At 41.7% G+C, this 27,807-nt stretch overlaps 1 protein-coding gene across 7 annotated transcripts in view; it reads right to left on the reverse strand.

Moving 5' to 3' along the window:
• The window catches only part of MLLT10 (MLLT10 histone lysine methyltransferase DOT1L cofactor), a 116,180-nt gene that overhangs the window by 74,482 nt on the left and 13,891 nt on the right, over positions 1-27,807 (reverse strand). For 2 of the 7 annotated variants that reach the window (XM_053410423.1, XM_053410422.1), the window contains exons 1-4: positions 26,541-27,297; positions 18,994-19,073; positions 17,586-17,640; positions 6,396-6,505 (exon numbers count right to left, since the gene is read on the reverse strand). In XM_053410423.1, coding sequence (XP_053266398.1) covers positions 6,396-6,505; positions 17,586-17,640; positions 18,994-19,073; positions 26,541-26,709 — 414 coding nt within the window. In that variant the 5' untranslated portion in view covers positions 26,710-27,297. Of the gene's footprint in view, positions 1-6,395; positions 6,506-17,585; positions 17,641-18,993; positions 19,074-26,540; positions 27,306-27,807 lie in introns of those variants that run through there. The other 5 variants (XM_053410425.1, XM_053410424.1, XM_053410420.1 and 2 more) reach the window with 4 other exon arrangements.

The following is a 27,807-nucleotide window of genomic DNA, read 5'->3' on the forward strand; positions in this document are numbered from 1 at the left end:
AAAGTAAGAGTAATACACCTTTGTGCAACTACAGCAAATACAAAGCAAAGGCAAGACTGAACAGTGTTTCGGTTCTCAGACCTGCTAATTGAAGTCACACTCCAATATTCCCAAACAGACTGTGTTATGTAGAATACTTTGTGTGATTAGCTGTTTCCAATGCTACCAAGATGCAGAGCTGTAGCTACCGGGGGGGGGGGGCTAACCAGGTTTTTTGCCCCAGGTGAAGCATCCAGAGGGATGCCATTGAGGCTCCTAGTCTCTCTCTATGTGTGTACACAAATGTGCATAGGAGGGCATCAAACTAATTTTCTGACCAGGGTGAAATAAAGCCTAGTTTAGTCCCTGCATCATGTATAGCATTGATAAATACAGGGCTGGCCCAAGACATTTTGCCTACGCCCCTGATGCCTGCCCCCTGCAGATCTGGTGCCCTACTCCCTCTGCTGTCACTGCTGCCCAACCCATCACCACAACTGTGGCTGTGGCTGCGCTGCCACCACAAGACCACAGCAATGGCGAGGACACAGCGGCAAGGGGAACTGCACTGGATCCACAGCATGGAAAGTGCTGGCAGCAGTACAACAGTGGGGGCGAGGAGGGGGAGGGAAGAGAATCAGATCCACCCGAGGCAAATGGCTTTGCTTTGCCTCATGCACAGACCACCCTTGGGTGAATACAACCTACTTCTTTATCATATGGTATGTCTTCACATTAATACACTACCCTGGAGGTTGGTTCTGGCAAATAAAGCTCCTTGGTTATGAAGACTCAGAATGAGTTTACTGAGGCTTCATATCATGTTAATGGCAAGGAAAGGCATTATGGGAAAGTGTTCCTGTATGGTAATCAATGACTGACATCAGGCTTCAGATGCAGTAAATAACAGTACTGTACTAAGAAACCTGGAATAACTTTGCAACATGATAAGTGCCCTATAATTTACATTTCTTCAGATCATTGTATCATTAAGATTTTCTGATTATTTTAATTAAATTCGCTGTAGCAATGTGGAAGACCTCCAGTGGGGCCAGCGGCATACAACACACATACCCAGATGCACAAGCACAAAGGAGTTCTATTTAAAATATGCAAAGCTAACATTTTAATATTTTTCAATAAAACCTGTTGCTTTTGCAGGTCTAACAAAATACTTCTAAGACAACATTCTTGTGAAGTAAGATTATCTCAATTTTCCTTGGGCTGCTGGCATTAACTGTTTTGTATCAATGGCTACCCTGCAGAATTGAAACCCAGAAATGCATATCAGCAATCACAAAGCTATAATGGGGGCTGTTTCATAGCTGCCAGAGGATTTCATAAAAAATGCACTCTTCTAGGCAGATTCAGTAATTCCTTTACCAGCATGGAGATTCACAATAAACCTAATTTTCAAACAAGATTTCTAATATTCACAGAAAATTGTTATATTCTTAAAATAATCTCAGTCTCACAGGATGCATAGCTGGGCATTCCTAGTACTTATTAAATACAGTACAATTCTAATCCAAACAAATATTTTAACTCTTGCAATGCCTCTAGCTCTTCAGCTGAAAACTCAACAAGCTTCATGTTTGGGGACAGCAAGGGTTGTCTGCTGAAAGGAGTTGGTGTCTTACTTGTGGTACTCCTGTACAGTCATACCTTGGTTCTCAAATTTAATCTGTTCTGGGAGTCCGTTCAACTCCCGAAACGGTTCAAAAACCAAGGCACCGCTTCCGATTAGCTGCAGGAGATTCCTGTAGCCAATCGGAAGCCACACTGGACATTCAGCTTCCCAAAAATGTATGCAAACCAGAACACTCACTTCTGGGTTTGCGACGACCGGGAGCCGATTTGTTCCACGACTAAGGCGTTTGACTACCAAGGTACAACTGTATTGACTGTAGGGTGAAACTTTCAAAGGCTGCTTACAAACGTATTAATAGATTCTTTGAAAGCATTGCTCAAATACTGGTGCCCTTAGCAACATACAATCTCATTTAATCATCTCATTACAATTTCATGACATGAAATGTTTAATGTAACCAGTCACTTTCCACAAGATAATGAACTTTGATACTGGCTTATTACAGTCTATCAAGTTATCTCAAAAACATTTGGAACTCTTATTCTAATCCATAACCAACTATTATTTGCTCCCTCCAATGACAGGCTCCTGTTCTACCTTACATCGTATAATGCTCATATACTCATCTCTATCTTATTAGTAAACCCAAATCCATCTAACAACTTTCTTCATGTAAGAGTCTGTATTCTACCCGACAAGTTTACTACAGAAATCGCATGCAGATATTTGCCCATATGTGTCTGAAATTCATTTTTGTTTAGATGTGAAAGAGGACACAGAAGTCCCACCACGTTTCTTCTCTACAGGCCCAGTGTTGAGCAGCCTACTGTTTTCAGCAATGATTAAGTATTCACCAATAAATGCCCACTAGCAAAGCCTGAAGCTGCACCAAAAACAAAAACAGGACTCCAAGGGTCCCTTCACACATTATCCAAGTTAGTAATATATACCTGTTAACTACAGAAATATCATATATCCATTTTGTAAACATACGTATATGACATGGGTATGGTTACAAAATGGATGTGTGACATATCTGTAAATCTGCTACAGAGCATACACATGGAGAACAAGTGAGTCTCTCATACATTAAGGGGAACAACACAGTTGCATATAAACATATATAAGCATATCCTTTCCATATTTACATACAATATGAATCGGTTTTATAAAATGCCCTTAAAATATACATATTAATGGATCTACTCTGAGTAGGCCTTAGTCAAACACATAGACAACTGTTTTTCAAATATCAGTTCACATTGCAAAATGGTTTTCTACAAATATGATAAAATCATATGTCAGCGCTGCCCAAGGTCCCAGCTCACACAAGACCAACGCTGCTTCTTCCTCAAGTAAAAAAGTCTTTATTGAAGTTCAGTTTCATTTCCAGACGCGCAGCGCGCAACGCTACGTCTATACCTTAGACCGTCGAAGTTCCATCTGAATCTCCTCCCCCCTGACACCAGTTTAAGATTCTAGCCTTACTCCACCTCTTCCTCTGTTCCTTCCTTCTCTGGGTCCTCCTGCTAGTCGGAGTCTCAGCCCTCCGAGACTCCTCTGACGCTGAGTCCCCTGACTCTTCCCCCTCCCTCCTTCGGGCTTTCGGACCTGGCTCCCAATCCGGGTTTTCTGCTGTCCCGCGCTCCTCCACATTTGAACTTGGCGCGCGCGCGCAGCCTCCCACTTTCCTTCTGACCGTTACACTTGTGTCACTGCTCCCTCTTTCGGGGAGGCTAGCTGGACCTGGCCTTCCCTCCGTTTCCCCACTTCCTGATGGGGGCGTGGTTACCCCTGACTCATCTTCTCACCCCGCTGGAGGAGAAGCTGGTCCTGACTCATGTGACTCTTCCCCCCCACTGTGCTCTGGTGGGGGAACTGGTCCTGATCCTCCGCTGCTCCCTTGGGAGTCCCCTCTGGTCCCTTGTTTATGGAGCGTCCCCCCTGGGACCCCCCTCGCCCTTACCATAGGCGCCCCCTTCTGGGAATCTTCTGATTCGCTGGAGAAGCTCATGGAATCTCTCGGGTCACTGTCATATTCCCCTACGCTCCCCTCTGATTCCTCTCCTCCGCTCTCTATTTGCTCTCTCCCCTGCTCTTCTGCTCCTGAGCCTCTGACATCATATGTCTTTATGATTTCTTGATCAACTGCATCAACCCAATTGAGAGATGTGTAGTAGACTAAACATGCCTGACTGGATCTTATTGATCACATGTTCAGCTTTTACAACATCAAGTTCCAGTGCCAACTACCTGAACATTACAGTGGAGCCTCGCAAGACGAAATTAATCCGTTCCGCGAGTCTCTTCGTCTTGCGGTTTTTTCGTCTTGCGAAGCACGGCTATTAGCGGCTTAGCGGCTATTAGCGGCTTAGCGGCTATTAACGGCTTAGCGGCTTTAAGAAAAAGGAAACAAACTCGCAAGAACTCGCAAGACATTTCGTCTTGCAAAGCAAGCCCATAGGGAAAATCGTCTAGGGAAGCGACGCAAAAACCGAAAAACCCTTTCATCTTGCACGTTTTTTGTTTTGCGAGGCATTCGTCTTGCGGGGCACCACTGTACAGCCACACACAGAGCAACTAATTCTTCTATTGAAGAATCACTGTCACTGGATTAGGGTGAACATGTTATAAAACACCAGCTACATGTTGGGCAAATTGTGAGGAGCAACGACTTTAGGGTTTTTAAAACAAACAAACAAACAAAAACAACAACAACAACAACAACAACAACATGGTTTTAATGTATTTCATGACTAAAACACACTTACAGCAAAGATATGATGCACAGACAGAATGTACCACAATATTTTTTTATGAATGAGAATGACAAAAATGTAATGAAATGTAGTCACTGACAGCATAACAAAAACTGAAAAAATAAATGGTGGTGAATTGTTGAGAAACCACAGAAACAAAACTAAGTCTAGAAAAGATAGTAAAATTCTGAAAATGCAAGTTAACTTGCACTAACTCAACTAAACTGGCTTTTCTATGTATAACAAACTCTTGATATTGAACTAATTTTGAAACCCCTTTCAGTTTCAAGAACGTTTTTACATACAGCCTGTAGTTCTGCCGTTCAATAAATATAAAGTTGAATTGCATCCCCAATGCCCAGTTTATGAAATTAGTATCATAAACTAGTTCTTTAAACTGGCCTATGTGGGATGACATTTTCTGTAGCCTTAACTGTAGCTTTGTAATACTGTGCTTGACATCTGACAAAGTTAAAAATAACTATAAGTTAAGTTAAAAAATAAAATTAAGACAAAACAGCAGATTGGGTTAACTGGTGAATGGTAACAGAGGGAACAGGATTCCGATTTCTGGAAGTCCTCCCCATGCTGTGCATCTAACAATGTCCCTGCTGCATCCATCTGTCCCTAACCCCATACATTGGTCCCCCAATTGAAAATGGGAGGCTGGATAAAGAGTTAAAGATAGAATGCATACATATGACTATGGCACATCTTCCATGAACACTGTATTAATCCCCAGCTAACGATCAAGAAAACACATGGCAGGGATTATTCTGCCACCCTTCGCCCCTGCTCCAAGATCTCAATGATATTGCATGCTGGGTATCATATATATATATATATATATATCCGTTTTTAAGCCGTTACCAAAAGATATATCCTGCTTCACTGTAATAAAACCTCTAAGCGGTTTACACACAAGGACCTAAATCCCCTAATCTGTACACTTTTGTCTACTGGGCTCTATGCATGTACAACTCCAATAATACAGGTGTCCCCCCACTTACATATGATTGACTGCTGTGTAACCTCATATACACGCAGTACCAGAAAATAATTAAATAATTCAATTCACCTGGAAATGGCAAGAGAGTTGGAGCGTCCTCATGGCTCGCGAGGAGAACCTCCCGGGAGCATGAAAAGGACGTCAGTGAGGGTGGAGGAGACCCTGAAGAGGCGTAGTGGGGCTTTGTTTACACTGCTCAGCCTCCCCACCTAACAGCTGCATGTGCGGGGTAGCACAGCAGCAGCTGCTACTTTCGTGAAAGTCCTCCAGCCTCCTGCCAGCCCCAGAACTTCAATTCTAGCTGTGGATATTTTTGGATACAGTAATTTTGGTATGGATTGAAGAGAGAGCTACAGAAAGGGCATTTAAAGGGTTTTTTAGAGGGTGCTCCCTTCTTTAGCCAATTTCAATTATGTGTGCGGGGGACCAGAATGTAACCTCCGCATAAGTGGGGAGTCGCCTGTACTTAACTTGTGAGTCAGCATAATCTAAATCTCACAACACACGTTCCAACTGAATTTCTACACTGGTCTATTATGTGTAAAGAACATGAGTGGGTGGAGAGCTCCTGCTGATATTTCATTCACTTTCTCAATGGCAAAACAACAATGTTTAACTACAGATGCTTCCCTAAAGCAAGAGAACAAGAACTGTGAACATGGTGCTATAAGAAGAAAGGGAGAGAACAACAACAACAACAGTTGAAAAATTCAATTCTACTCTCAATTAGCTTTTAATAAGAACCATATCAAGGAACTGATCAACAGTAATCTGCTGCTAAATATAGTGATTACTAATAAAACAGGAAATGTTATAAACCTATTTGATCAGTTGATGATGAAAAACATTAGATATCTAAGTAGATATTGCCTCATGCTATAAACTTCAGTAAGACATAAATAATTTTACTCATTTTCTTTCATACAAAATGTTCTTTAAAGAAATACAAGCCCTTCAAAGCAAAATATGCTTGTTTTTTTTAATAAGATGTGAAATATATAGCATATTTTTCAAATATGAAATTATATCAAGAAAATAAGTCATAGTAGAATTATACCTTATTATAGCGATCATGAGGAACAGACTGCAACACGATAGGTTCCATTGTAGAAACATTTGCAAATTGCACCTCGGGAATGTACAGAGCACAAACCACATGAGCCCAACCTATAAAAAGTTAATTACATTTTATTCTTAATGCCTTCTGACAATACAAATAGAATAATTTCAACTATAAAAAAGAACATTTCATATGTTACATGTATTTTCAATTATTTAAGCACAATGTAAGTATCTAACACATTCCTTAGCACATCACAGCATATAAAGATAAGATTACATATTTTCAAAGAGCTGTAAACAACTAATATAAATAATGATTTTGCAAAAGTAGAAACAAATCACTTTTAGATTGTACCTAGTTCTTAATTCACATTGAAATTAACGGGCCTACATGCTTGAAATTGGGAAGAAAATATGCAGGTAATTAAACTATAATGCTTTCTCTTCACACCTTTCCATAAGAAAGAACGAATTTTTTGCTTCTTTTCTTGTTGCTTACATCTAAGACCTGACACTATTACTTTTATATCTTCCTGTGTGGTATCCTAGAATGGTATTTCAGCATAAAGCAGCATATATTTTTAGCTTTCTTTCAGTAGCTTTTGATAGTATTTCACAGACCAGTAGGGTATTTTTTTCTGACAGTTTTTTCTTTTCAATTTCCAAGGATTCTTGACCCAGATAAGAGCCTGCCTAATTTCAGGTTCTCTGTGGTTCCCAAGAGAGTCACCAATTTGTGCTTGCCAAAGAAAACAATTTAACCATGTCTGCTACTGTTTCATTGCATAAATAGCTCAGCTTGAAAATTACTTTGCTATTCAAGAGCTGCCCATATTCTGTCCTGGATTACTTTATACAGAGAATTCCCAGACAGTTTGATACACCAATTTCCCAATATGAAAAGCAGCAGAATAGCAGGAATGTTCAAAACGTAATTGCAGCCTTCCACAAGAAATTAGGTCCCAATCTTCACACACACTCTATATCTGTGTTAACGTCCAAACATGAAGAAGGAAAAAATATCACAGGGGTACACAAAGTACCTGTTAGAAATATCACATATACAACTTATCTAATCTTCATACAACGTTATAAGGCTCTGCTCTACCTATTCCATGTATACTCAATTGCTTCAAACCATGCATGAGGTAATAGATCATGTTTTACATGGCAATGCTGCAAACAGCAAATATTACATAAAGCTGAAACAGGTTTGCAAACATTTGGGGCCATGAACGGAGAAATATTTGATTATCTACAGCTCTCTGGAACCTGCTCCAGAACTATTTATAAATATCTGCAAAACAGAAATGAATTGTGGTGTTTACAGCATACATACTACGCACTGGTATATATGCAACAAACACCCTTGCCAAAAGTCTGAATCAACCTATTCCAGCATGCAAAAATGTTATGACACACACACCAAATTCCACAAGAGAGAATGTGTGCACAAGGGACAAGGTTAATATACTCTCAAGGTCAAACTAGACATGCCACTGTGCACGTGACTGGCCCTCGTTTACTTTGTTGTCTTTCAAAATCTTTACACCCAACAGCAGCTTTCCTCTGAAGGCAAATGGTAACCACTGGGCAAGTCCTACCTGTTTTGGAACCAGGAGAGGAGCAATGAATTAAATCCCCACACACTTATCCCCACATCAAAGTGCCAATCAGGCCTCCCTCAGCAATATTTAACACAGGAAAACCAAACACACAAGTGCCAATCACGTGTACAACATTTAGTGCTGTCCCCCCCCCCCCCCGAAGCCTTTTTCCCTCTCCAAAAATGGGAAAATTGAAAGATGTTGGGCTATGACATGTGACAGGGTAGATAAAATTAGTTTCTATCCAGACAAACCTTTGATATTTAGAAGTCCATAATAAATATGATGACAAATATGAAGAAGCATAAATGGACTGAGATACCTCAGAAAATGAGATTGATTAAATTTCATGAAGTATTCATTGAGTCTTGGCTCTGCCTTCCCTCTGCCCCTTCCCCACCCCCTCACAGCTCTTTTTATGGCAATGAGTGCATTATGTCTGCTTGACGTTATGGAGAACAGAAGGAGACTGAGTGGTATTCAATGCTAGTCCTACTTAGATAGACCTGCTGGAAGTTAAGAGACATGGCTAACATAGGTCCCTCAATTTTAATGGGTCTACTCTGAGTAGGACTTAGTCAAATATATAGTTTTCTTATTTTTACTATAATCATAATGGTTTCTCCTGTTTTTATTGGGTTTTTTCCATTCTCATAAACTGACAAAACGAAAGGGATGCTAGACTCCTTACATTTCAGCAGCTTGGAGCTCCACTTGTAACAAAAAAAATCAAATGAATTAAAAATGTAAATTCAATTTGCAATGGACCAAATAAATTGTATTTTAATATACCAAACATGATAATCTAATGGCAAACCATATTATACAAAATACACGTTATGTTCCTAAAGCAACAAAGTGACATTTGATCTGTAAAAGCGGCTTTAAAAAGTTGATTTTTTTTTCAATTGTCCACAAATTTCCACACCCCTTAAAAAAAGGAAAAAATATTCTCCTGTGGGTTCAGAATTTCCAAAAAAATTATATCTCTAGTAAGAGTTGCATCTACTGCTCCACCCAGTATTCCCTCTTGCCCCACCCAGTACTGGAATGCAACATCCAGAAGGTTTTCCATAAGATAATGTGACCTGACCCTCAGGCTGAAAAAGTCTCCACACTCTTGAGATACAGCCTTAAATGATAAATGTATTCTGGTTGGTGTGCTGTTATTGGAGGAGGAAAAAACAGCCCAGGATTGATACACAAAGTTACACTGAAATACCACTCTAGCTTTAGTTATTTCTGTTGCTATCTGCTGGAAACAATGTCTTTGAGCTCCTAACAACCAAAAAACTGCTAGGAAATTAATTTTGCTGTATTTCAAGTAGCTAGCTGCCCACAAGAGGTTATGGCAAACTGAAACACTGATTTATGTAGAGCAGATTATACTAAAGTGGAAGTTAGGGCTATAGCTTTCTTTGGGGTCCCAGAAAGCCACTGGTGTTCATTTTTCAGTTCCCCTTTCCACAGGAACTCATAACCTTTTATAACAGGCGTTGGAACTAATGCATCCCATCTGCTTTCTGCCACTAGAAATAACGTGTTCTTCTGTTCAGGGTCCTAGAAAGTGACCTGCTGCGTTCCTGGCTAATATTGTTTATGCACACTGCTCCATTCAAACAGCTCTTTTTCATGAGCTAATCATTTTTCAGATTTCCTTTCTTCCAAACCCTTAGATACAAACCCCATGACATAACACTTGCTTTTTCAGGGAATGTTGAAAGCAGCTGGGATCTCTTTGGAGACAGAAATGTCCTCTTAACTGAGCAAGATAAGGATATTACTTCCCACCCCCCTCAAAATTTTAGCACATTTGCACCAGATAAGAAGTATCCAATATTATTATGTGTTAAAAAACCTTGGGTTCTGAATAGGCAACAACATTAAGTTCTAACACTACTATGCGCTTACAGTGGGCAGTTAGCACCCTCTGAATGCATGTTACTTAAGGAACTCACCAAGTATTGTGAGAATTTGCATTACACTGAAGCTCAGTGTATCTGACTGCAGACCATAATCCAGTCATCTTGCAAACAGAACTATATCCCTCACTAAGATAACAGCAGACAATTCTGAACAGTTCAGTTGACAAGGGCCTTCCAAGTATTATATGCTAGGATAATTTATAGCTTAAATGATGCCATAGGTATGGAAGTCACACTGGGTGACATCCTGATAGCTAGTAAGACCTAAGGCCTGCCTTTCCATCTTCAAGGTGGCAACCATAATAGCTGGGGCTGAGAAGAGCCCTTCCTTGCACAGCCAGTGCACCTCTGCAGGAAGTGTTCACAGAACCTCCATCAAGAGCCATCAAGAGCCACCAAGAACGTCTTGGCCACCTAGAAATAACCAAAGTAGCATCTAATCGTTCTAACTGTCATAGGGATTACAGAAAACAAAAGGACTAAGAATACATTTGAAAGGCATCATCTGCTTTTTCATAATTCATGTCTGCACCCACAATTTGGTCCCTGGTTTGCTTCTTCAGCAGACATGCAAGTCAACAACTGGAGCCCAAACATAACTGATCAGAAGGAACCTCCAGAGTTAGAGATCGTTCCAAATGGCCTATTTGCTGCCTGCTCAACTACCATCCAAGCATTGTAGATGCCTCTCAGATACCTGGCTGTTGGAGGAGTCCTGCTTCACTCAACAGAAGGCATGCAAGGGCTTTCCATAGGTAGGACACAGCTTCCAATAAGCTTTTTCACATGTATTTGTTGGTTTGGAAAGACACATTTGTTCTGTCCAACAGGAGAGCAAAGGTTCTGAGAGTCAGACAGACCACTCAGAACTCTAGGAAGCTGATGCTACAAGATGTCTTACAGTGTGACCACAGCTCCTAGATGAAGAATTATTTGAAGTGCGCTTCCCACATAGGTAGGCTGGCAATGGTTACTTCTGAATATACTATGAGTAAGTCTTTGATATGTACACCTTTCCACCATAGTCCACTGGGATATTGACATTTGAGTTCCTGGGTATTCAGATATGTGGGTTCAATCTTGATGCAATTTGATCTTGAAGATTAGCAGGAATGTCTGAAGAGCTCAGACATGTAGATAGGCCCAAGAAAGTCAGCTGAAATTAAAACCCATCATTTCCAACAGTCTGGCTAAGAGTTAAATCTCCTTTGACCAGAGATAACAGGTTTTTCCCCCCTCTAAAAGAAAAGAAAAACAATTGACTTCCAGAAAGAGTTATCAAAAACATGTGCCTCTGGGGCTTCTGTACAGTAGTCTGCACATGTTAAAGACACAACCAGGTAGTCTTACAAACAGGAATAAAACTTGTACTCTACCATCTTCAAGTAAGTCTTATTGGTAACTAGGACCAAGGACAGGAAGAAGGAGCTGAAGACAGAACAACTGGCACTGAAGTGCAGAAGGAACAATTGCAAAGTCAACGAGGCAGTTAGTAGTCCTCCATAAAATTTATTCATGCAAGGAAATCTTAACAATACAGGCATGCAGAAATAGTGCGACCCATCTCCATGCCAAAGCGTGGAGATCTACGATCTTTCTGAAGTCTTCTGATTTCTTCAATATACTGACAAAAATATAATTCACCTTAAAGAAGTAATTATCCCTCTGGAACTAGCTCGGAGTCTATTACTCTTCTCTCCAGAAAGTATTGGATAGCATTGGAATAGTGTTGCATCTTTCTTGGGTTGCCTGAGCAAGGGAAAGTAAGGGATGGTCTCTAAGTATGCTTGAAGGGGGAATAACTTTCTCTCACTGTTTGCAGAACCCACCTACAACATGGCCCTTCAACCACATATCTGAAAGTGTTAAGAAACTAAGGAGCCTTGAGTCAAGAGGAAGGGTTTCTCCCCAGGTTAGGGCTGATCAGAGTTACTCTTTGGTTTGGGAGAACTTTTGGAGTTTGGTGTTGCTTCTCTCATGGTCAGTGTTAGAAACTGAGATATGAAAGCTAGGAGCTAAATGGCACCTTAAACCTAGGTTATAGGTGCAACAAAGGAATGTCTAGGTGAACTTTTTTATAACAAGAATACAAAGCTGAAAAATGAATGAACTGCTGCTAAAATATTATGTTTATTTTTCACATGGTCTAGTCGTTCCCCTGCCCACCCCCCTAATATTCTTAAGAGAATCTCTTCTCCAGTCTTCAGAGAGTAGCTGGAAGTGGGGAGACAGAAAAAGGTCCTCCTTTCCTTCCACTCTGCAGTTTTAATCTGAAATCTTAGGCACAGTTCTGCACCCTGAGCTCAGAAACATCTTACACTAATGAAATTCCCTGTCACAAAATGCGCCTAGAACAATGGGAGTTTCGAAAACTGCTCATGGTATCCCTGAGATGGATGGCAGAAACAAGAGGAATGTCTAGAACAGGAGGGTATCTTGTCCATAAAACAAAAGGAGCATAAGGCAATCACCAAATACTGGAAAATGAAAGGCAAGACCAGAGTGCGTTTCTACTATGTTGGTTTTTGGTTTCTCACTCCCTCTCTCTCATTGTTTATTTATTATTGTTATTGTTATTAATAATATCCACCCATCTGACTGAGTTGCCCCAGCCACTCTGGGTGGCTTCCAACAAATTAAAACACTAAGCACAGTAAAACATCAAACATTAAAAACTCCCTACACCTTCAGATATCTCCTAAAAGTCAGCTAGTTGTTTATTTCCTTGACATCTGACAGGAAGGCATTCCACAGGGCGCGACTACCGAGAAGGCCCTCTGCATCCTTCCCTTTATGCAGCTCCTGAAGAGCACCACAGTGTCTTCCTATACAAACAGATAGAGGACTTGGAATAGATGGAAGGTGCCAACTTCACAAGAAGCTACCTTCCGAATTCCTGGAAACAGAACTTATCTCAATATTGAACGCCCTTCTCTGTACAATGAATGAAAATAATTTAACAAAAACTATTTGCTTTTAGAAGACCTACTAATTTGTTTTATCAGACCATCTTTAGTATTCTTTTTATTTATTGCTTACTATACAACACACCAGTACTTAGGTGGTGTCGAACATGCCCTACTCTCAGCTTCAATCAGGAAAGAACAGCCACAAATCAGTCCAAGTTTGAAAACAGATGATTCAACAATCAAATTCAAGTTGGGTATCTCAACACTAGCATTATGAAGCTGAGTTCAATATTAAAATCTCACATTTCAAAGTAGCAGAAGGGTTATGTTGTTCATATTTATTTATTAAGTAATTTATATCAGAATCCGGCTACAAGCAGATATAAGTACTTAATACAATATATTAGCAGTAGTCGGTGACAGCACTTGGGTAACTTAAGTTTGCATTAGTGCTTTTTCTTTTAACTTGCAGAGCCTTAATGAAATTCAGAGGGAGAAAGCTGCTGACTCAAAAGCTGGCATGTGACATTCCTTACAAGCTTAGGAGATCCCCACTCTAACCCTTAAAAAAATGACGACACGATTGCATTGTTAGTTGGCTTTCAACCAAGCAGCTGCCTTCCAGAAATCCTGTTATAAAGCTGACAAAGAATGCTGATGCACAACATTCCTGATCAGCATCCAGTTGGAACAGATTTCAATCCAATAACTGGTTCTAAATATGCTGAACTAAAAAGCTTTGTTGTGTACAGTGAAGGCTTCCAAACAAAACCGTAAAACAAGAAAGATTGCAAATACTGGGTGTTTTGTAACAGTTTAAAAGAACCAACTCCCTCACAGCTTTTTAAGTCTCTTATTGATTTATTTAAAGAACACACACACAAACACAAACAACAACTAACACCCAAATGTTTTTGCAGAGATACTGAGCTTTAAAAAATAAGTGTCCCTGGTATCCATTCTTACTCCAGGGCATCTTGCTGGAGATCAAAGATGTGCAATTTAAGAGTAGTAGAACAAGCAAAACATAAGGTCAGTTGTTTATGCAGTGATTAAGACCTCTGTGGAAATCTTGCAAGATATGCATTGCCAGTTACAGCAAGCAACTGGAATTTAAATTAGTGAATCTAATACACAAATAAAAAGTATCCAGCTTCTTAAGAAGAGTAAGATACTATTAGACAAGAAACTGATGCAGAAGGAAAAACAACTGTATAATGCAACAATGCGACGGGGCAATTTACAGTAAGTGGACATGACGAAAGCTTGGTATAGCAACAGTTAGTGATATTGTCAATTTCAAGTGGAGTTCCAACAGGACCACCAAGGTGCAGTCTTATGTTTGGATTCTGTCAGGCCCCTCTGCCCACTGAACCTCTTGTCTTTATCTTTGCTTAATGCCTCAAAATTTGAACTTTTGTTCTTCTACTATTGTTATTCTGAGATTATGAATGGAAGAGCTCTTTCTGTTTGCAGCAGGAATAGGAATTCAGAAAATGCTGCCAGGGTGCAGTGCAGGGTAACATTTTCCACTACCCTCTCCTTCCCCCAGCAACCCCTTTCTCATGGTGCTCCAGAATGTCACCAAATGGTGCAAACCACAATTTTGAGGAACAAAGGGGATGCAGGGGGAAATGGCAGAAAATGCCACTGCCCCCCCCCCACATCCTAGTGGGAGCTTCCTACCAAATGAACTCCACCCACAGGTTGTTCCCACCAGCAGAACTTTAGTTAAGATCTAATCCCAAATTATTATTATTTTCATTCCTTTACATGCTATTCTGTTTTTAATGTAGTATAAATTCTGTTAAAAGAATACAAAACTAAAAATATAACATGGTCTATGATAATTTCCTCGTTCAACGCTAAATAAGCTACATGTCATAAACACAGCTTGAAACATAATATTGTAATAATGAAACAATTTTTATAATGTCTTAAAATATGAGAAAAATAGCTTTTCCCAGGGCAAGAAAAAACATGATTTTCCTGTCAAAGCCTACCCCTAATAAATACCATGCAAACCCTACCATTAAGTTGAAAGTAATCTTCATTTTAGGCAAGCATTATCCAGAAGCAACTTTTGAAAATAGTTTTAAAGGCTTTATTATTTTTATAGCATATCCTCCAGATTGTTGATAATAGGAGGCTGATATTTTTGCGTAGATAGCAATTTAATGTTCGGCAGCTCATTTATATTTATTTTTAAATTGGTGTGCTGCCAAACATGGTTCCTTGGATCCCTCGGGCTGGCTAATACCATATCATAAATATAAGAACAGTACCAATTTAAAATACAGAAACATAATACAAGGGGGAGGGGGGAACCTATCTGGCAGGTTCCAGAAACATTTAAGTGTGTGTGCCCTTTCTTTAAGACTTCACTCCCTCCCCTCAAAGCCTGAAGCAGGAAGGATTTCATCAACTATCTAAAAGTAAAAATTGAGCTAGTCATGTTGTAACAGGACTTTTATGACTTGAAAAAGCTCCAGTGGATGGCACTGTGCAGATAAAACAGTGGTGAAGATAGGATTTCTTCAAAGACACCACCAAAGAATCTGTGTTCAGCTGAACCTAACTTGACCTTTCCTACACCTTTCTACACCTCATCATCCAGTTCCTTCATTGTTCTCAATTGCCTTGAATATCTAGAGCAAGTCTGACCAGGCCTGATGGGAGTTGGAGTCTGCCAACATCTGGAGGTGCACTGGCTACTCCTGTTCTACAGCCATCATGTCCAATACTCAAGTCGGTTCCAGTGGGTGGTGGAGGACCAATCTTGGTCTGCCAAGGGGCCAAATTAACCCATGAAGCAATTTGCCCCCAAACATACCTACCTGTCCACCAGCCAGTGTCACTGGGTAACTTCAGCTGATGGATAAGGGACAGGGTAAAATCCTGCTGAGTACTGTGAATCCTGTAGGCAGCAGGACTACACTCTCTGCTCACCAACTGGAGAGCAGGAAATTCAGTCTTGCTGGGATTTGCTTTGCCAGCACATTCCCTGCAGGGAATGAGCTCAGGAAGCAGACCGCTCCCGCACTGCCACAGGAATTCCCACCTATCAGTCAACTGACATGTTGTGGCCCACTCCCCATCAAAGTTGGGCCCCAGGGGTCGGGGGAAGATAAAGATGTGGCCTATTGAGCTAAGTAGTTATCCACCCCTGAGCTAGAGCTTTGACAGGACAGTCTGCCAAGTGCACCAAAAATGCAGTTTGGAAACCAACTAGATCCATCAACCTTCAGATGAGAACAATCCTTATTAGCCTGCCACCTCTGCAAGACTTGACAGATACTTCCAGAAAGTCAACTTTCCATGACAATGTAGTAGTTGCATCCCCCAAACAGCACCTCTACCCACTAAGACAGTACCCTAACCGATACACATATCCCATGTCAGTAACCACAAGTTCATGGAAGTTAACACCTTATTCATTGTGGTAATACAACAGCAGAGACAAGGCTGAATTGAAAATTCTTGAAGTATATGAGCTGCTTTTCCATACAAAGTAGCATGAAGGCAAGACCAACTTGTTTCTTGATGCATATTTTCATCTCTTACACTAGACGCCTACACAGAATAAGAGATAGCTTTGCATCAATAATAATCCACGTCCTATTTCAAGAAAATTATGCTAATGAATCATTAGGCAAATTAAAGCTAAGCTAAAGTAAGCAATGCAGACTTTTGCTTTCTTCTAATAAGCACATTTGGGGCTCTTAGCCAAAATTTAAAAATCATGTGTTACTGATTCCCTCTAAAAAGCATTATAGCAAGAAACCTGGCTTTTAAGTTAAAACATATAAATATGTTTGTATTAGTGCCATGTTTTTATCTTTTATCCTATTTCTGCTTTTTGTAAGCCACCTCAAAAAGTCTCAAAAAGAGATGGGTCTATAAAATAAAACTTTATCACGGAACCATGGAAAAGGAAAGTAATCACCACGGAAACCCAAATTAAGCCTTCACAAAAATGAAAAAAATTAAGCACAATGGTACTGTTCCATGTATTTTAATACAAACAAGCTGCATTGGCTCCAAAGTCTAATTCAAAGTGCTGATGACCCTAAATGGTGTGGGTCATGGATACATCTCTTCTTCTACATGAGCCTAGCCACAAGTTTAAAGACCTTCTTCAGGAGCCCTTCTCCATGTGCTCCCTCTATAATGGATGGGTGCAGGGTTGGGCAAGCTAGTGTGTGCTGTGTAGATATTGCTGGACTACAAATTTCGCCAACCCTGATCATTAGCCATGCTGGCTTGGGGAGAAGGAAACACCATTTTAAAGTCAGGAGGTATCATCAAGTAGTTGCTTGTCATATTAAGTGTGCCACTTGAGTTAGCAAACCATAGCCACCGAAGGAATTAAATAACCTTCACTGTTCACTTACACTGAATTATTTTTGCATAAAATTAAAGTCTACAATTTATATACAGCCCTCTAGCATGATGCAGTGCTCTCATTCTCCATGTGTAAGAGGAAGATAAGATTTCTCATATACATGCTGCAAGAATAAATACATTTTACAGTGATGAGCACCTAAATTATTAAATATACAAACCCTGAAATACCTAAGTTTCAGAGCTCTTTAGAATAACAGAATATTTATACGTGGGGCTCCAAAAATCTTAACCACACAAGCTATGTTCCAATTTTATCAGTTTATGCAACTGAACTGCAGAAAAAGGAACAAAATCTTTAAATTACTAGAGACTTTTTTTGAAAAGGTAAAAGACTTACCCCCATTATCAGTCCTCTTCAAAGCACCATCCTTATGAGGGCATAATTCGCATCTCTGCAGGAAGGCAAACAGTTATTAAAACAAGAAATAAGGTACCGTTCAAATATTTTCTGTAGTTGACCCATTTCCTATTTGTCTCCTTTCACATAAATATAGATGCTTTCCTTAAGTTAAAAAACCTCTCTCTAACAGATATCTATGTCTTAAATCACAGCTCAGTATCCAACATTTCACACCCATGGTTTCTATTCATCTAAAGCTACTTATGAGAATGGCCATTTCTGGAGCTCAATTTCTAAATTACAGACAAGCCAAACCTCCAGAGCCTTTAAGTTCTGTATTTACAGGAACAACGACACAAATAAGACAACCATGTGTGCTTCTGCATACACACACTGCTCCAAGTGATAGTGCTAAAAGCAACACTGTTGTATCAAAACCCACAAGATAGATCTGTTCTGCGTGAGCCACATAATGTTATGGCCTAAAAGAATCAATACCAACCATTATTGCAAAACTTTATGTTGAAACTGTGAAGTTTAGTACAATACTAACCATATCCAGAATTCAAATTAAAGTTGGTTATCTCCACACTAGCATTATGAAGCTAAGATCAAACAACCAATATTAAATTCAATACACTTGAAAGTAGCAGGAGAGTTATGTCATTTATATTTATTAAGTAATTTATATCAAAATCCAGTTATATAAAAATCCAGAACTTCAGTTCTCCATAGATACTTCTTTTTTACTTCCTTGCCAATACAGAATTATAAGAAAGCTTTATCAGTACTTGCAAAAGGATTCCTCCAAAACTGGAATTAATAATACCCCAAAGAAGTTAATGTGTTGAAGCCAGAGAGTTGCAGGCAGACTACAGAGCCAACCTGATTTATCTCTCTTTGGTGTACAGTGTATTCTCACAGTGGGGTGGTGGGTGTCCAAAAATCAGAGAGTAAAACATTTATCAAGAGAGCAGAGTACCACACTTCTGGTGGCACAGTGTTTGTGTCTGGCTTCTCTCCCCCCCCCCTTGTTGCAAGGAGTCAATGGGGGGGGGGGAATGAAGGTTAACATTCCCTCACAAGATCCTCTGCCATCCTTTCCCCTCACCAGAAAAAGGTCATGGTGGTGGGAAACACAACTATGAAGCATGCAGTACAGTATTTCTGCAACTGTTAGCCTCTAAACAGCACTGAAAATCCTGCCTGGTTCTCTCTGTACTTCCATATTAAAATTAGAACATGAAAAAATCCAGGCAAAGGGGAAAAAATGAATTTCTATGGCTTCCAGCGGATATATGCCCACTTCACCCCCTGCTAAGAATAATACATTTTGAGCAATGCTACCAAGATAAGAACTAGATTAAAACATGCACCCAAGTATTACACACCAATTCAAACTTACCACTCTAGCTGCTCTTTCCTGAGATTCACATTTTCTACAAAACCAAGGTCCAGTAGGTACTTGTACAATTCCATAGCATGCTATTTTGGGAGAAAAGAGGCAAATAATCATATTAAAAATATGTATATTATACAGAAAAAAAAGTCCTGCAATACACACATAGGTAAGTGCAAGGGTCATTCTGAGAGTACATTTGCAAACTGGAGAAACTGATGCGGGCACCACACATACATTTCAACCAAGCGCACACCAGAATGTATTCTACTAGCTACCATAGAATGTTTCTTTCAAGTCTAACTTCAACAGGGGGAGAGGTGGAAGAGAGGATGTTGTGGGAGCCCTTGGTCAATGGATAAATAAATTTTATTTCATCTGTCTAAAAATCACAGGTTATCAGTTTATTTTAGGGTTGTGCATTGGATTCAGAAGAACCCCAAGCTAAAATGTGATGCTTCAATAGTACAGTCATACCTCATGTTAAATTTGCTTCAGGTTGCGCGTTTTCAGGTTGCATCTCACAGCAACCCGGAAGTACCAGAAAGGGTTACTTCTGGGTTTCGCTGCTTGCGGGTTGCGTTCTTTTCAGGTTGCAAACGGGCCTCCGGAATAGATCCCATTTGCAACCAGAGGTACCACTGTATTATAAGCTTACCTGGGTAATGACAGGACCTGTGCAAGTCTGCACCAGTTAAAGCAGGGACCCTAAACCACTTCATATTGACTCAGTGATACAGACCTTTTAAAAATGCTGCAGACAAATGTCTACTAAAACTGAAGCTATGCTTCTATGCTTACCACACAAGGAAAATGCCAAATTGTGAGGTGAAGGGGCAACAGGTACACTACAAAATTGAAATTTAGCTCGCCAAGCTTAGGAAAGACTTCAGTATGGAGTGGGATAGCTTCTTCACAAAAGACAGGTCTAGCTTGTAATCATAAAACAAACCCATTTTAGTTATTCCTATGCCAAAATCCATTTTTATAAGGTGTATCCCACCTACTTGCCTGCAGGGTTCGAAATTAGCAGGGCACCAGGCACATTTTGCAGCTACAGATTCTCCATTTGCGAGCACCTCAGAAAGTCTAGGTGCCATTTTTTGCGCCTGGCTGACACTCAAGGATTACTGAAATGTATGTGCTTTGAAGCCTCGAAGTATATGTTAAGGATAGACAATCCTTAACTCCTTAAGAAGTTTAACAATAAAGAGTAGAGTGTTTGGAAAACTGAAGTATAGTACTAATATTTTTATTTCAACACCAAATTAAACATGTATTAACAATTTCCTGCTAAAAATGTGATATTAACAATATGTCTCTTATGCTTATCAAAATAATAATTAAAAAGTGTTGCCGACCCCCCCCCCAGCTACTAAGCATTCTGTTTTGGCACCCAAAACCCAGGTCCCAGAAGCCATTTGGCTCCTAGCTTTTCTATCCAAGCTTCTAACACTGTTTGCCTGTAATTTAGCAAGCATTATCCACTCTACAAGGGATGCGAGTGGCACTGTGGGTTAAACCACAGAGCCTAGGACTTGCTGATCAGAAGGTCGGCGGTTCGAATCCCCGCAACAGGGTGAGCTCCCGTTGCTCGGTCCCTGCTCCTGCCCACCTAGCAGCTCGAAAGCACGTCAAAGTGCAAGTAAATAAATAGGTACCGCTCCGACGGGAAGGTAAACAGTGTTTCCGTGTGCTGCTCTAGTTTGCCAGAAGCGGCTTAGTCATGCTGGCCACATGACCCAGAAGCTGTACGCCAGCTCCCTCAGCCAATAAAGCGAGATGAGCGCTGCAACCCCAGAGTCGGTCATGACTGGACCTAATGGTCAGGGGTCCCTTTACCTTTACTATCCACTCTACAGGGACCTAGTATGTCTACAGAATTTGTTAACTTCTGTCAAAAGGGGGAAAGTTAAGTGTCTCTCTTTTTTTGCCCATTAATGAATGCTGGGGAGAAACAAGTGGACTAAGACAAACCTACAGAGCTTCTTGAACCAAGGCTGGCTATTTCCTATAGTATCAAATCTTGTGGTCTAAATGTGCATGCAGACACACACAACATACATGCACCAAAGAGACCGGATTCAGTCAAGCATGGTAAAGAAAGAAAATTCTACTAATTTCAAAAGGCATTTACAGCCAAATGAGTTTATAACCGACACTTGCATAATTCTGGGTGCAATCCACATCCTATTGAAAGCAAAGACAAAACTACCATTATTTCCAATTACACAAATTGCATTTTTTTGTGTTACAAATAAAAACAGCCTTGCAGAGCAGACTGCCAAATTTAACAACAACATGTAGGTGTCACTATAAAAACACTATCCAAAAACATAAGGAGAGTCATTTTTACACTCAAAAGTCTGACCGATTCTAATCAGTACTCTTGTTATCTAATATACCACAAAAGAAGATATATGCAGCATTATCACAGAAGAAAGCACATTAGCCCCAAGATGCAGTCTCATCTTGAACCTGAATTCTTGTTTAACAATAGCTGCACTCACACATAACAATAAGCCAAGAACTGTGGCTAAACAACCCATGTTGTATGTGCCCAGTTACTTCTGTTTCACTCCATGCTTCCTGCGAGTGCAAAACCCGAGAAAAGGAGAGTTAGCATTATATCCAAACCCAGGATTGTTAAACCTTGGCTTAAAATTGACTTAAGTTTGGTTCAAGATACTTGGTTTACAGACCTGGCTTGTTAGGGAGAAACAACCCACGATTCCAGGTTTGGAAGTAATGCTAAGTTAACCTTTCCTAGTTTGTTTACTTGCTCATGCAAAAGAAGAAATTAAGTGACAGCAATCAGCCTGCATGCACTAGCATAAACCTCCTGCACAGTATGGTGTATAAGCCAAGGTTTTTAGCTTACAATTATATGTTAACTGTGGCCACTGAATCACTGGCACTTGAAGGCGTTCACCCTTATGTGCCTGCTCTTTTCCATGACTCCTCTCTAGTTTCACACTTTGCTGAAGATAAAGCCTCCCCCAATTAGACCCAAATCTGAAGTCTAAAGTTAAATAATCCATTTGACCTTGCATACCTAAGCTCCTGTTTGTGCTTCTCAGCCTCCATCTCTTATGACCTGCCTCCTGTTATGCCTTTTACTCTTTCCACAGTTCCTGCTCCCAGTCCTTCTGAATAATCTACCCAACTGTGACCTTGGCTACTATCAGTTGTGATGTTGGTTCTTCTTTTGCATGTATGGTATAAACTGACTGCACTGTCTCTCTTCTGACTCCTGAGGTCTGGTTCCTCTTTATGCTTTGTGCCTTAGGCTTTTTTCACGGTTCCTGATCCCTCTCTTGTCTGGCTCTCATTCCATGGCTCCTCAAAACCTGCTGTTTGTAGACTCTGCATATCCATCCAAAGCTCTAATTCTGCAGCAACAAGCTTACCAGGTGTAAACCCAATGAAAACACCCATCCCTACAACAAAGTGCTCACCAACTGCAGCACTCTGTACTCATTCCCATAGGCATTTGGGCCAAAAGTGTAATTTCCCCCATATTGGGAAGTGTGCCAGGGACAGTCTCTTCTGGTCTTAAATGGCCCAAGAGGCAGATGAGCTATTTCAGATTCCAAGAAAGACTGCAGAAGTAGCAGGAGGGGACAAGTGAGAGAAATACAATAGAAAACACCCATGTACTGCTCCGGAGAACAAGGAAATTAAACATTTTACAGTCCTTATCATGTCTATCTACTCAGGCAATGTGAATAACCCTGCACACCTGTGCAGTCCCATCCTGATTAATGAAACTTAAGAAGTCAAATCTATACTCAAGTACATATTATTATTATTATCGCTGACATTTATTTATATAGCACCATCAATGCACATGGCGCTTTATACAATTAAAGTGAGAAATTCTGGAGCTCAAAACAGGTATACGTACTCAAAACTGCCTTCCATCAGCATTTGCCAATGCTGCTTATACCTTTTATACTCTTAAGCCTCAACAATTTGCCCTCACATGATTTACGATGAAATGCTACATATGTGCAAGTCTCTCTAAATCCATGTGTCACAGGCATGACTGAGCTTAGGAATTAATATAGCAGAGACCACTGTGCAAACAGATCAACTAGCCCAGGGCTTTATATAGTCCAGAATTCAACTGCATCATAAAGCTAAATACCCTGAATATGTGCACAAGCAGAGAGCATGTAACAAAACTAAGTTGGAACAGCGGATCGTATAGAAGTCTACTTGAGCACTCAGAATTCATTAGTGCATCAGATCAGCACTATATCTCTGGATAGCTTGAGTTATACAGCACACAGTATGATCTTATGTGTATTTACTTGGAAGTTAAATTGCATGGATTAAACTGGGTTTACTTCCAGATATGTATGCATGAGACGGGGCCTTAGATACACTTTGCAGTATAGGCTGAAGCTCCCAACCAAACACAACTGCAGTGGCTCCTGAATCTGAATTAATAAAAATCTTGGGTGTATTGGGAATGTTTTCCAAAACAGAGCCGAATATTTCTATCACCTAATTAGCCAAAGTGATTTCAGAAATTTTGGGAACTGGTGTTGTCAGCATGTCCAAAAAGATGGAATAAACCACATGATGCCTCTAACCAGAACAAAAAAGAAAATACAGGGTCTCTCTTAATACATAAGTTGTGCAAAAGTAACTGGCTATCTTAAAGCAAATTTCCATGCTAGCACCCCTCTCCTTTCCTTATCTAGAAGAAAATGTTTATGTCCTACTCCATTTACTCCTCAGTGTTAAGACACCATCAGATGCCATGCTTAGTCTCCGTGTCCTAGGCTGCCATCACATAAACAAAGAGGGTTAGTTACTTTAGAGGAAGGGGATGCTTATTTCTGTACTGTTCACATACTTTGCATGTGTAAGTACATTCCCCACAAGGAGAACCAATTCAAATGGAATAACTATTCAGGTGAAGATTGCTCTGGTTTCCCTTTTTAAGGTGTCATCTCACGTTATTTCTACAGCTCTACAAAAGTCTCCCACAATTTCAGATTCCTTTACTTAACATGCTGTCACTGAAGATTGGAGCACTAAAGGAATGACAGCTGTTCCTCGCTACTGTCCTGCTGCACAGTCACCTTGCTTCTAGGTCCCCTGGGGAAATAGTAGCTACTACAGGAAGAGGGGGGCCCTAAGCTGTTTCTTCTCCATGGGTGTCTAGCTCCCTCCAACAGGTTCATTGGTACACATGAAATCAATAATAGAAGTTTGGGAGTGAAGTTTTCCCAAGTAAAGCTTTCCTAAAATATAAAGGAAATAGTACTTTGATTTTTCCCACAGTATATTCATAGTATTTCATTTAATTTCCATAGAGAGAGCCAAGCCTTATTGCAAATAACTTTGAGGACCCTAGTGCAGACCCAAACAATGATATAACAAAACAGACATTTGCAGCTATTTTTCAGATAATGTAAATTATATGTGCATTTACTTGGGAGTAAACCCCACTGAACTAAATGGGATTTACTCTGAGAAAACATGCACAGAATCAAGCTTTCTGGTGCTTTTTCAGAATCAAATTACACACCTGGAGTGCAACTGTGATTTAAAAGCAAAACAAATACACTAATCAATATTAGTCTCACATGAGTACTTTTGTACTGTAACTCCTCCTATAAGTCTCCCTATTCCACTTTCAATTTCTTACTTACTTCCTATTTCCTATTCTCAGACTATGCCTTAAAGATTTTGCAAACTCATAACCACATCAACAGAAGAAAAAGCTGGGTTAGCTGCATGTGTGGGAAACTGAATAAGAGCACAGATGCCACAGTCTCTCACTTTCATTAAAAACTGAGACTTACTATAAATATAGATATCAATTTCAGTTTACAGAGTACAGAGGATTCCAAAAACAATATACTGTAGGGTGCATGTAAACTAAGGTTTTTCTGCAATCCAATAGTCATGCTGAAAGGGGATGGGGCACATCTGCACCACTTTGTAATAGGTCACCATCTGCGGCCCATTTCCTGGTTGCTCACATGAAATCTCATACTTCTAAACACGCATAAGCTTTTGTGAAATGAGAAGGGAGCTGAAGTTTCACATTGCCCCTTGACTTGGACAATGTCCCATCCCTCCTCTTTCTCTAGCACATGCATCTATTCACCTAGACACCATGACCCCTTTTTCAATGCACTGAATCAAATGCATAGGTGCACAGTTGCAATTCTAAAGATTTGGCATTTGCTGTAACAAAAAATAGTAAGCCCAGACCTGAAATTCTATTAAAAGTACATGCGCATGCACACTGGAAACATAAAAAGATTAGTTCCAAGGTGTCACCCTTTGGGTGGGAGAGAATTCCTGAAGATTTTCATGATAGACAAGTTCACATGAAGGAATGACAGTTTATTCCATTCTCCAGTGCTCCTTCTGACTAGTCACAAACTATGTAGCTCTGCAGCCACCTCTCACAAATAGGATTAAAAAACAATCTGGATCAGCTGGATCTTTTGTACTATCATGTATGTACTCACATACTCTAAGTTACAACCGCAACAGTAACATATTCCAGACGTAAAGGAAACTCATACAGATCATCAGAGACAAGCAGAGACACACTGTGCTCATTATAGCAAGCAAAACAGCAACACAGCCACTCAGCTGGGCACCAGCCAACTGCTCTCCCTCCACTAATCCAAACAAATCTACCATCAAAGGATAAGTCAGTCCACAGTGCCCCTTTCCTCCCCTCCCCCAACACTCTCCTACCACAAACAGGAAGTCTCCTCACCCAGCAGACACCATCCAGCCAAAGGACGCTCCGGCAGAGGCAGTCGGGAGGAAAGGGGCAGTCACATGACAGCTAACTCTCTCCCTTTGACAAACACGTTTTTTGGCTTCTTACCTAGGTTTAGGAGACAGGAGGAGGAGCAAGACTTTTCGAGGACGTGCCAAAAAGTGCAAAGGGATACCGACGTAGCAAGCAGGGGCAATTTTGCTAAAAGCAAAAAAGCGCACGTTGCCCATACTCTCTTAAGCTCACGTCGAAGTGTTTTGATACTGCTCCGTACCTTTCCCTTCCTGCCTACTTTCACTACTAAGGGCGGAGGAAGGAAGGAAGGGCAGGCACTCACACAGGATGAGGAAGTAACGACTAGGGCGACACACGCAACTTACTCGTTCACACACAAGGATAGCACACCTTGTTTCTGACATTGCTGGCCACCCCTCCTCCAAAAGCACATGCCCGGCCGCCCTCAGCACCCATCTCCCTTTTCCTAAAACGGGCCCGCCTCCTTGAGTTTTAAGCATCCACGAACACAGCCAGCAACAGAGTTAACAGGAGGCAGGGGGACGGGGGGGGAGGCGACCCACGCCTGCAAGCAAGGAGGGGAAAGACGTGGATGGCGCACTCCATGAAGTGGTGACTTGTGACGCGTGTGTGAGAGACAGAGAAAAGACATGGGGGGGGGAGGAAAAAGAGACGCCTCCGAAAGCAGCCCCCCGGCCCTCTCTCTGTGTGTGTCTTTACCCCCACCCCACCACCACCCCAGAGAGGTTGGCCGAAGCAGGCCCGTCTCACTCACCTTGATGCACTGCGACATTGCAGCCATGCCCGTCGCAGTAAACCAGCGGATTCTCGGCCCAGCCCCTCTCGTCGGAGCAAACGCAGCAGCCGCCGATCATCTCCTTCATACTATTGGAGAACTCACCCTCCAGTGACACAGGCAGCAACAGCGGCTCGCTAGAGACCATCTAAGGGTTAAAAACACCGTCAGCACGACACCCCCCGGCACCGGAGAGACCCCGGCCGCCGCCGCCGCCTCAGTTCTTGCCCCGCAGCAGTCCGCCTTCAGTCGCTCAGCCACCGCCGCCGCCAGTACCGCCTCCATAGCAGGGACGTGGGACCCATGGCCGCTGGTGGCAGCGGCGGCGGCGGCGGCGGCAGCAGCAACAGCAACAGCCGAGCGGCGGATAAGGGGCTCCTTCCAAGTTCCTCGCTGGGCGCCGGCTCGGCCGGGCAGGTACCCAGTCCGTCTTGGGAGATCTCCAGCAAGGAATTAAGGGCTTGCTGGCAGCGGCAACAGTCCTGCGAGCCGCACGGACTGGGGGGGGGGGGCGGAGAGAGAGAGAAGGCGAGGGAGAGAGAGACAGCAACGCGAAAAAGGCAACAGAAGCAGGGGCCTGCTGCACGCAGGCGCACTGCAACGCCTCCTCGGCGAAGGCCCCGCGACGCGGCAGCAGCAGCAGCAGCCTTCGCTCTCTCGCTTTTCCTCCTCCTTTTCCCCCGCGGTGGCTCATGGGCCGAAAGCAGAACACGAGCTCGCTAGGCGAAGTTCTGCGTCGCGCGCTGCCCTGCTGGCTCTCAACGGTTTATTTATTTTTTTTTTGAGCTGTTGCCCAGTCAGAGCGTGCGCGTGAAGGGGGCGGTCGAGGTGTGGGGGGGGTGTCCCCTGGGGCGGTGGGCCAAGTGACAAATATACACTCCCGCTGCCGGGCTCCTCCTGCCTTAAGGGACTCGTGCTCTTGTGTGTGTGTGTGTGGTGCGAGTGCCAGACTAGGCCCGGCCCGAGCCGTGCGCCTCCTCTCTTACACGTGTTAACTTATACAACGATGGCATCACACACTCTTTTGCTCCAGAGAGATCCCAGCGCTGCGCGCGCGCGTATTTTCGGTCAGTCTCTCTTTATTTCCCTCAGGCCGCTGTGACACCTTGAGGAGCAGCGGGATTTATACTTTCCCGCTCCTCGCTCCGTCACACGCACCGCATCCTCTCGTGTGTTTACGAGGCCAGGCAGCTGAAACAGCTGGGCAGAGTCAAAAGCCTGAGTGAAACAAAAACGATTGCGATCA

Source organism: Podarcis raffonei, chromosome 12 (assembly GCF_027172205.1).
Source record: "Podarcis raffonei isolate rPodRaf1 chromosome 12, rPodRaf1.pri, whole genome shotgun sequence".
Classification (NCBI taxonomy): Eukaryota; Metazoa; Chordata; class Lepidosauria; order Squamata; family Lacertidae; genus Podarcis; species Podarcis raffonei.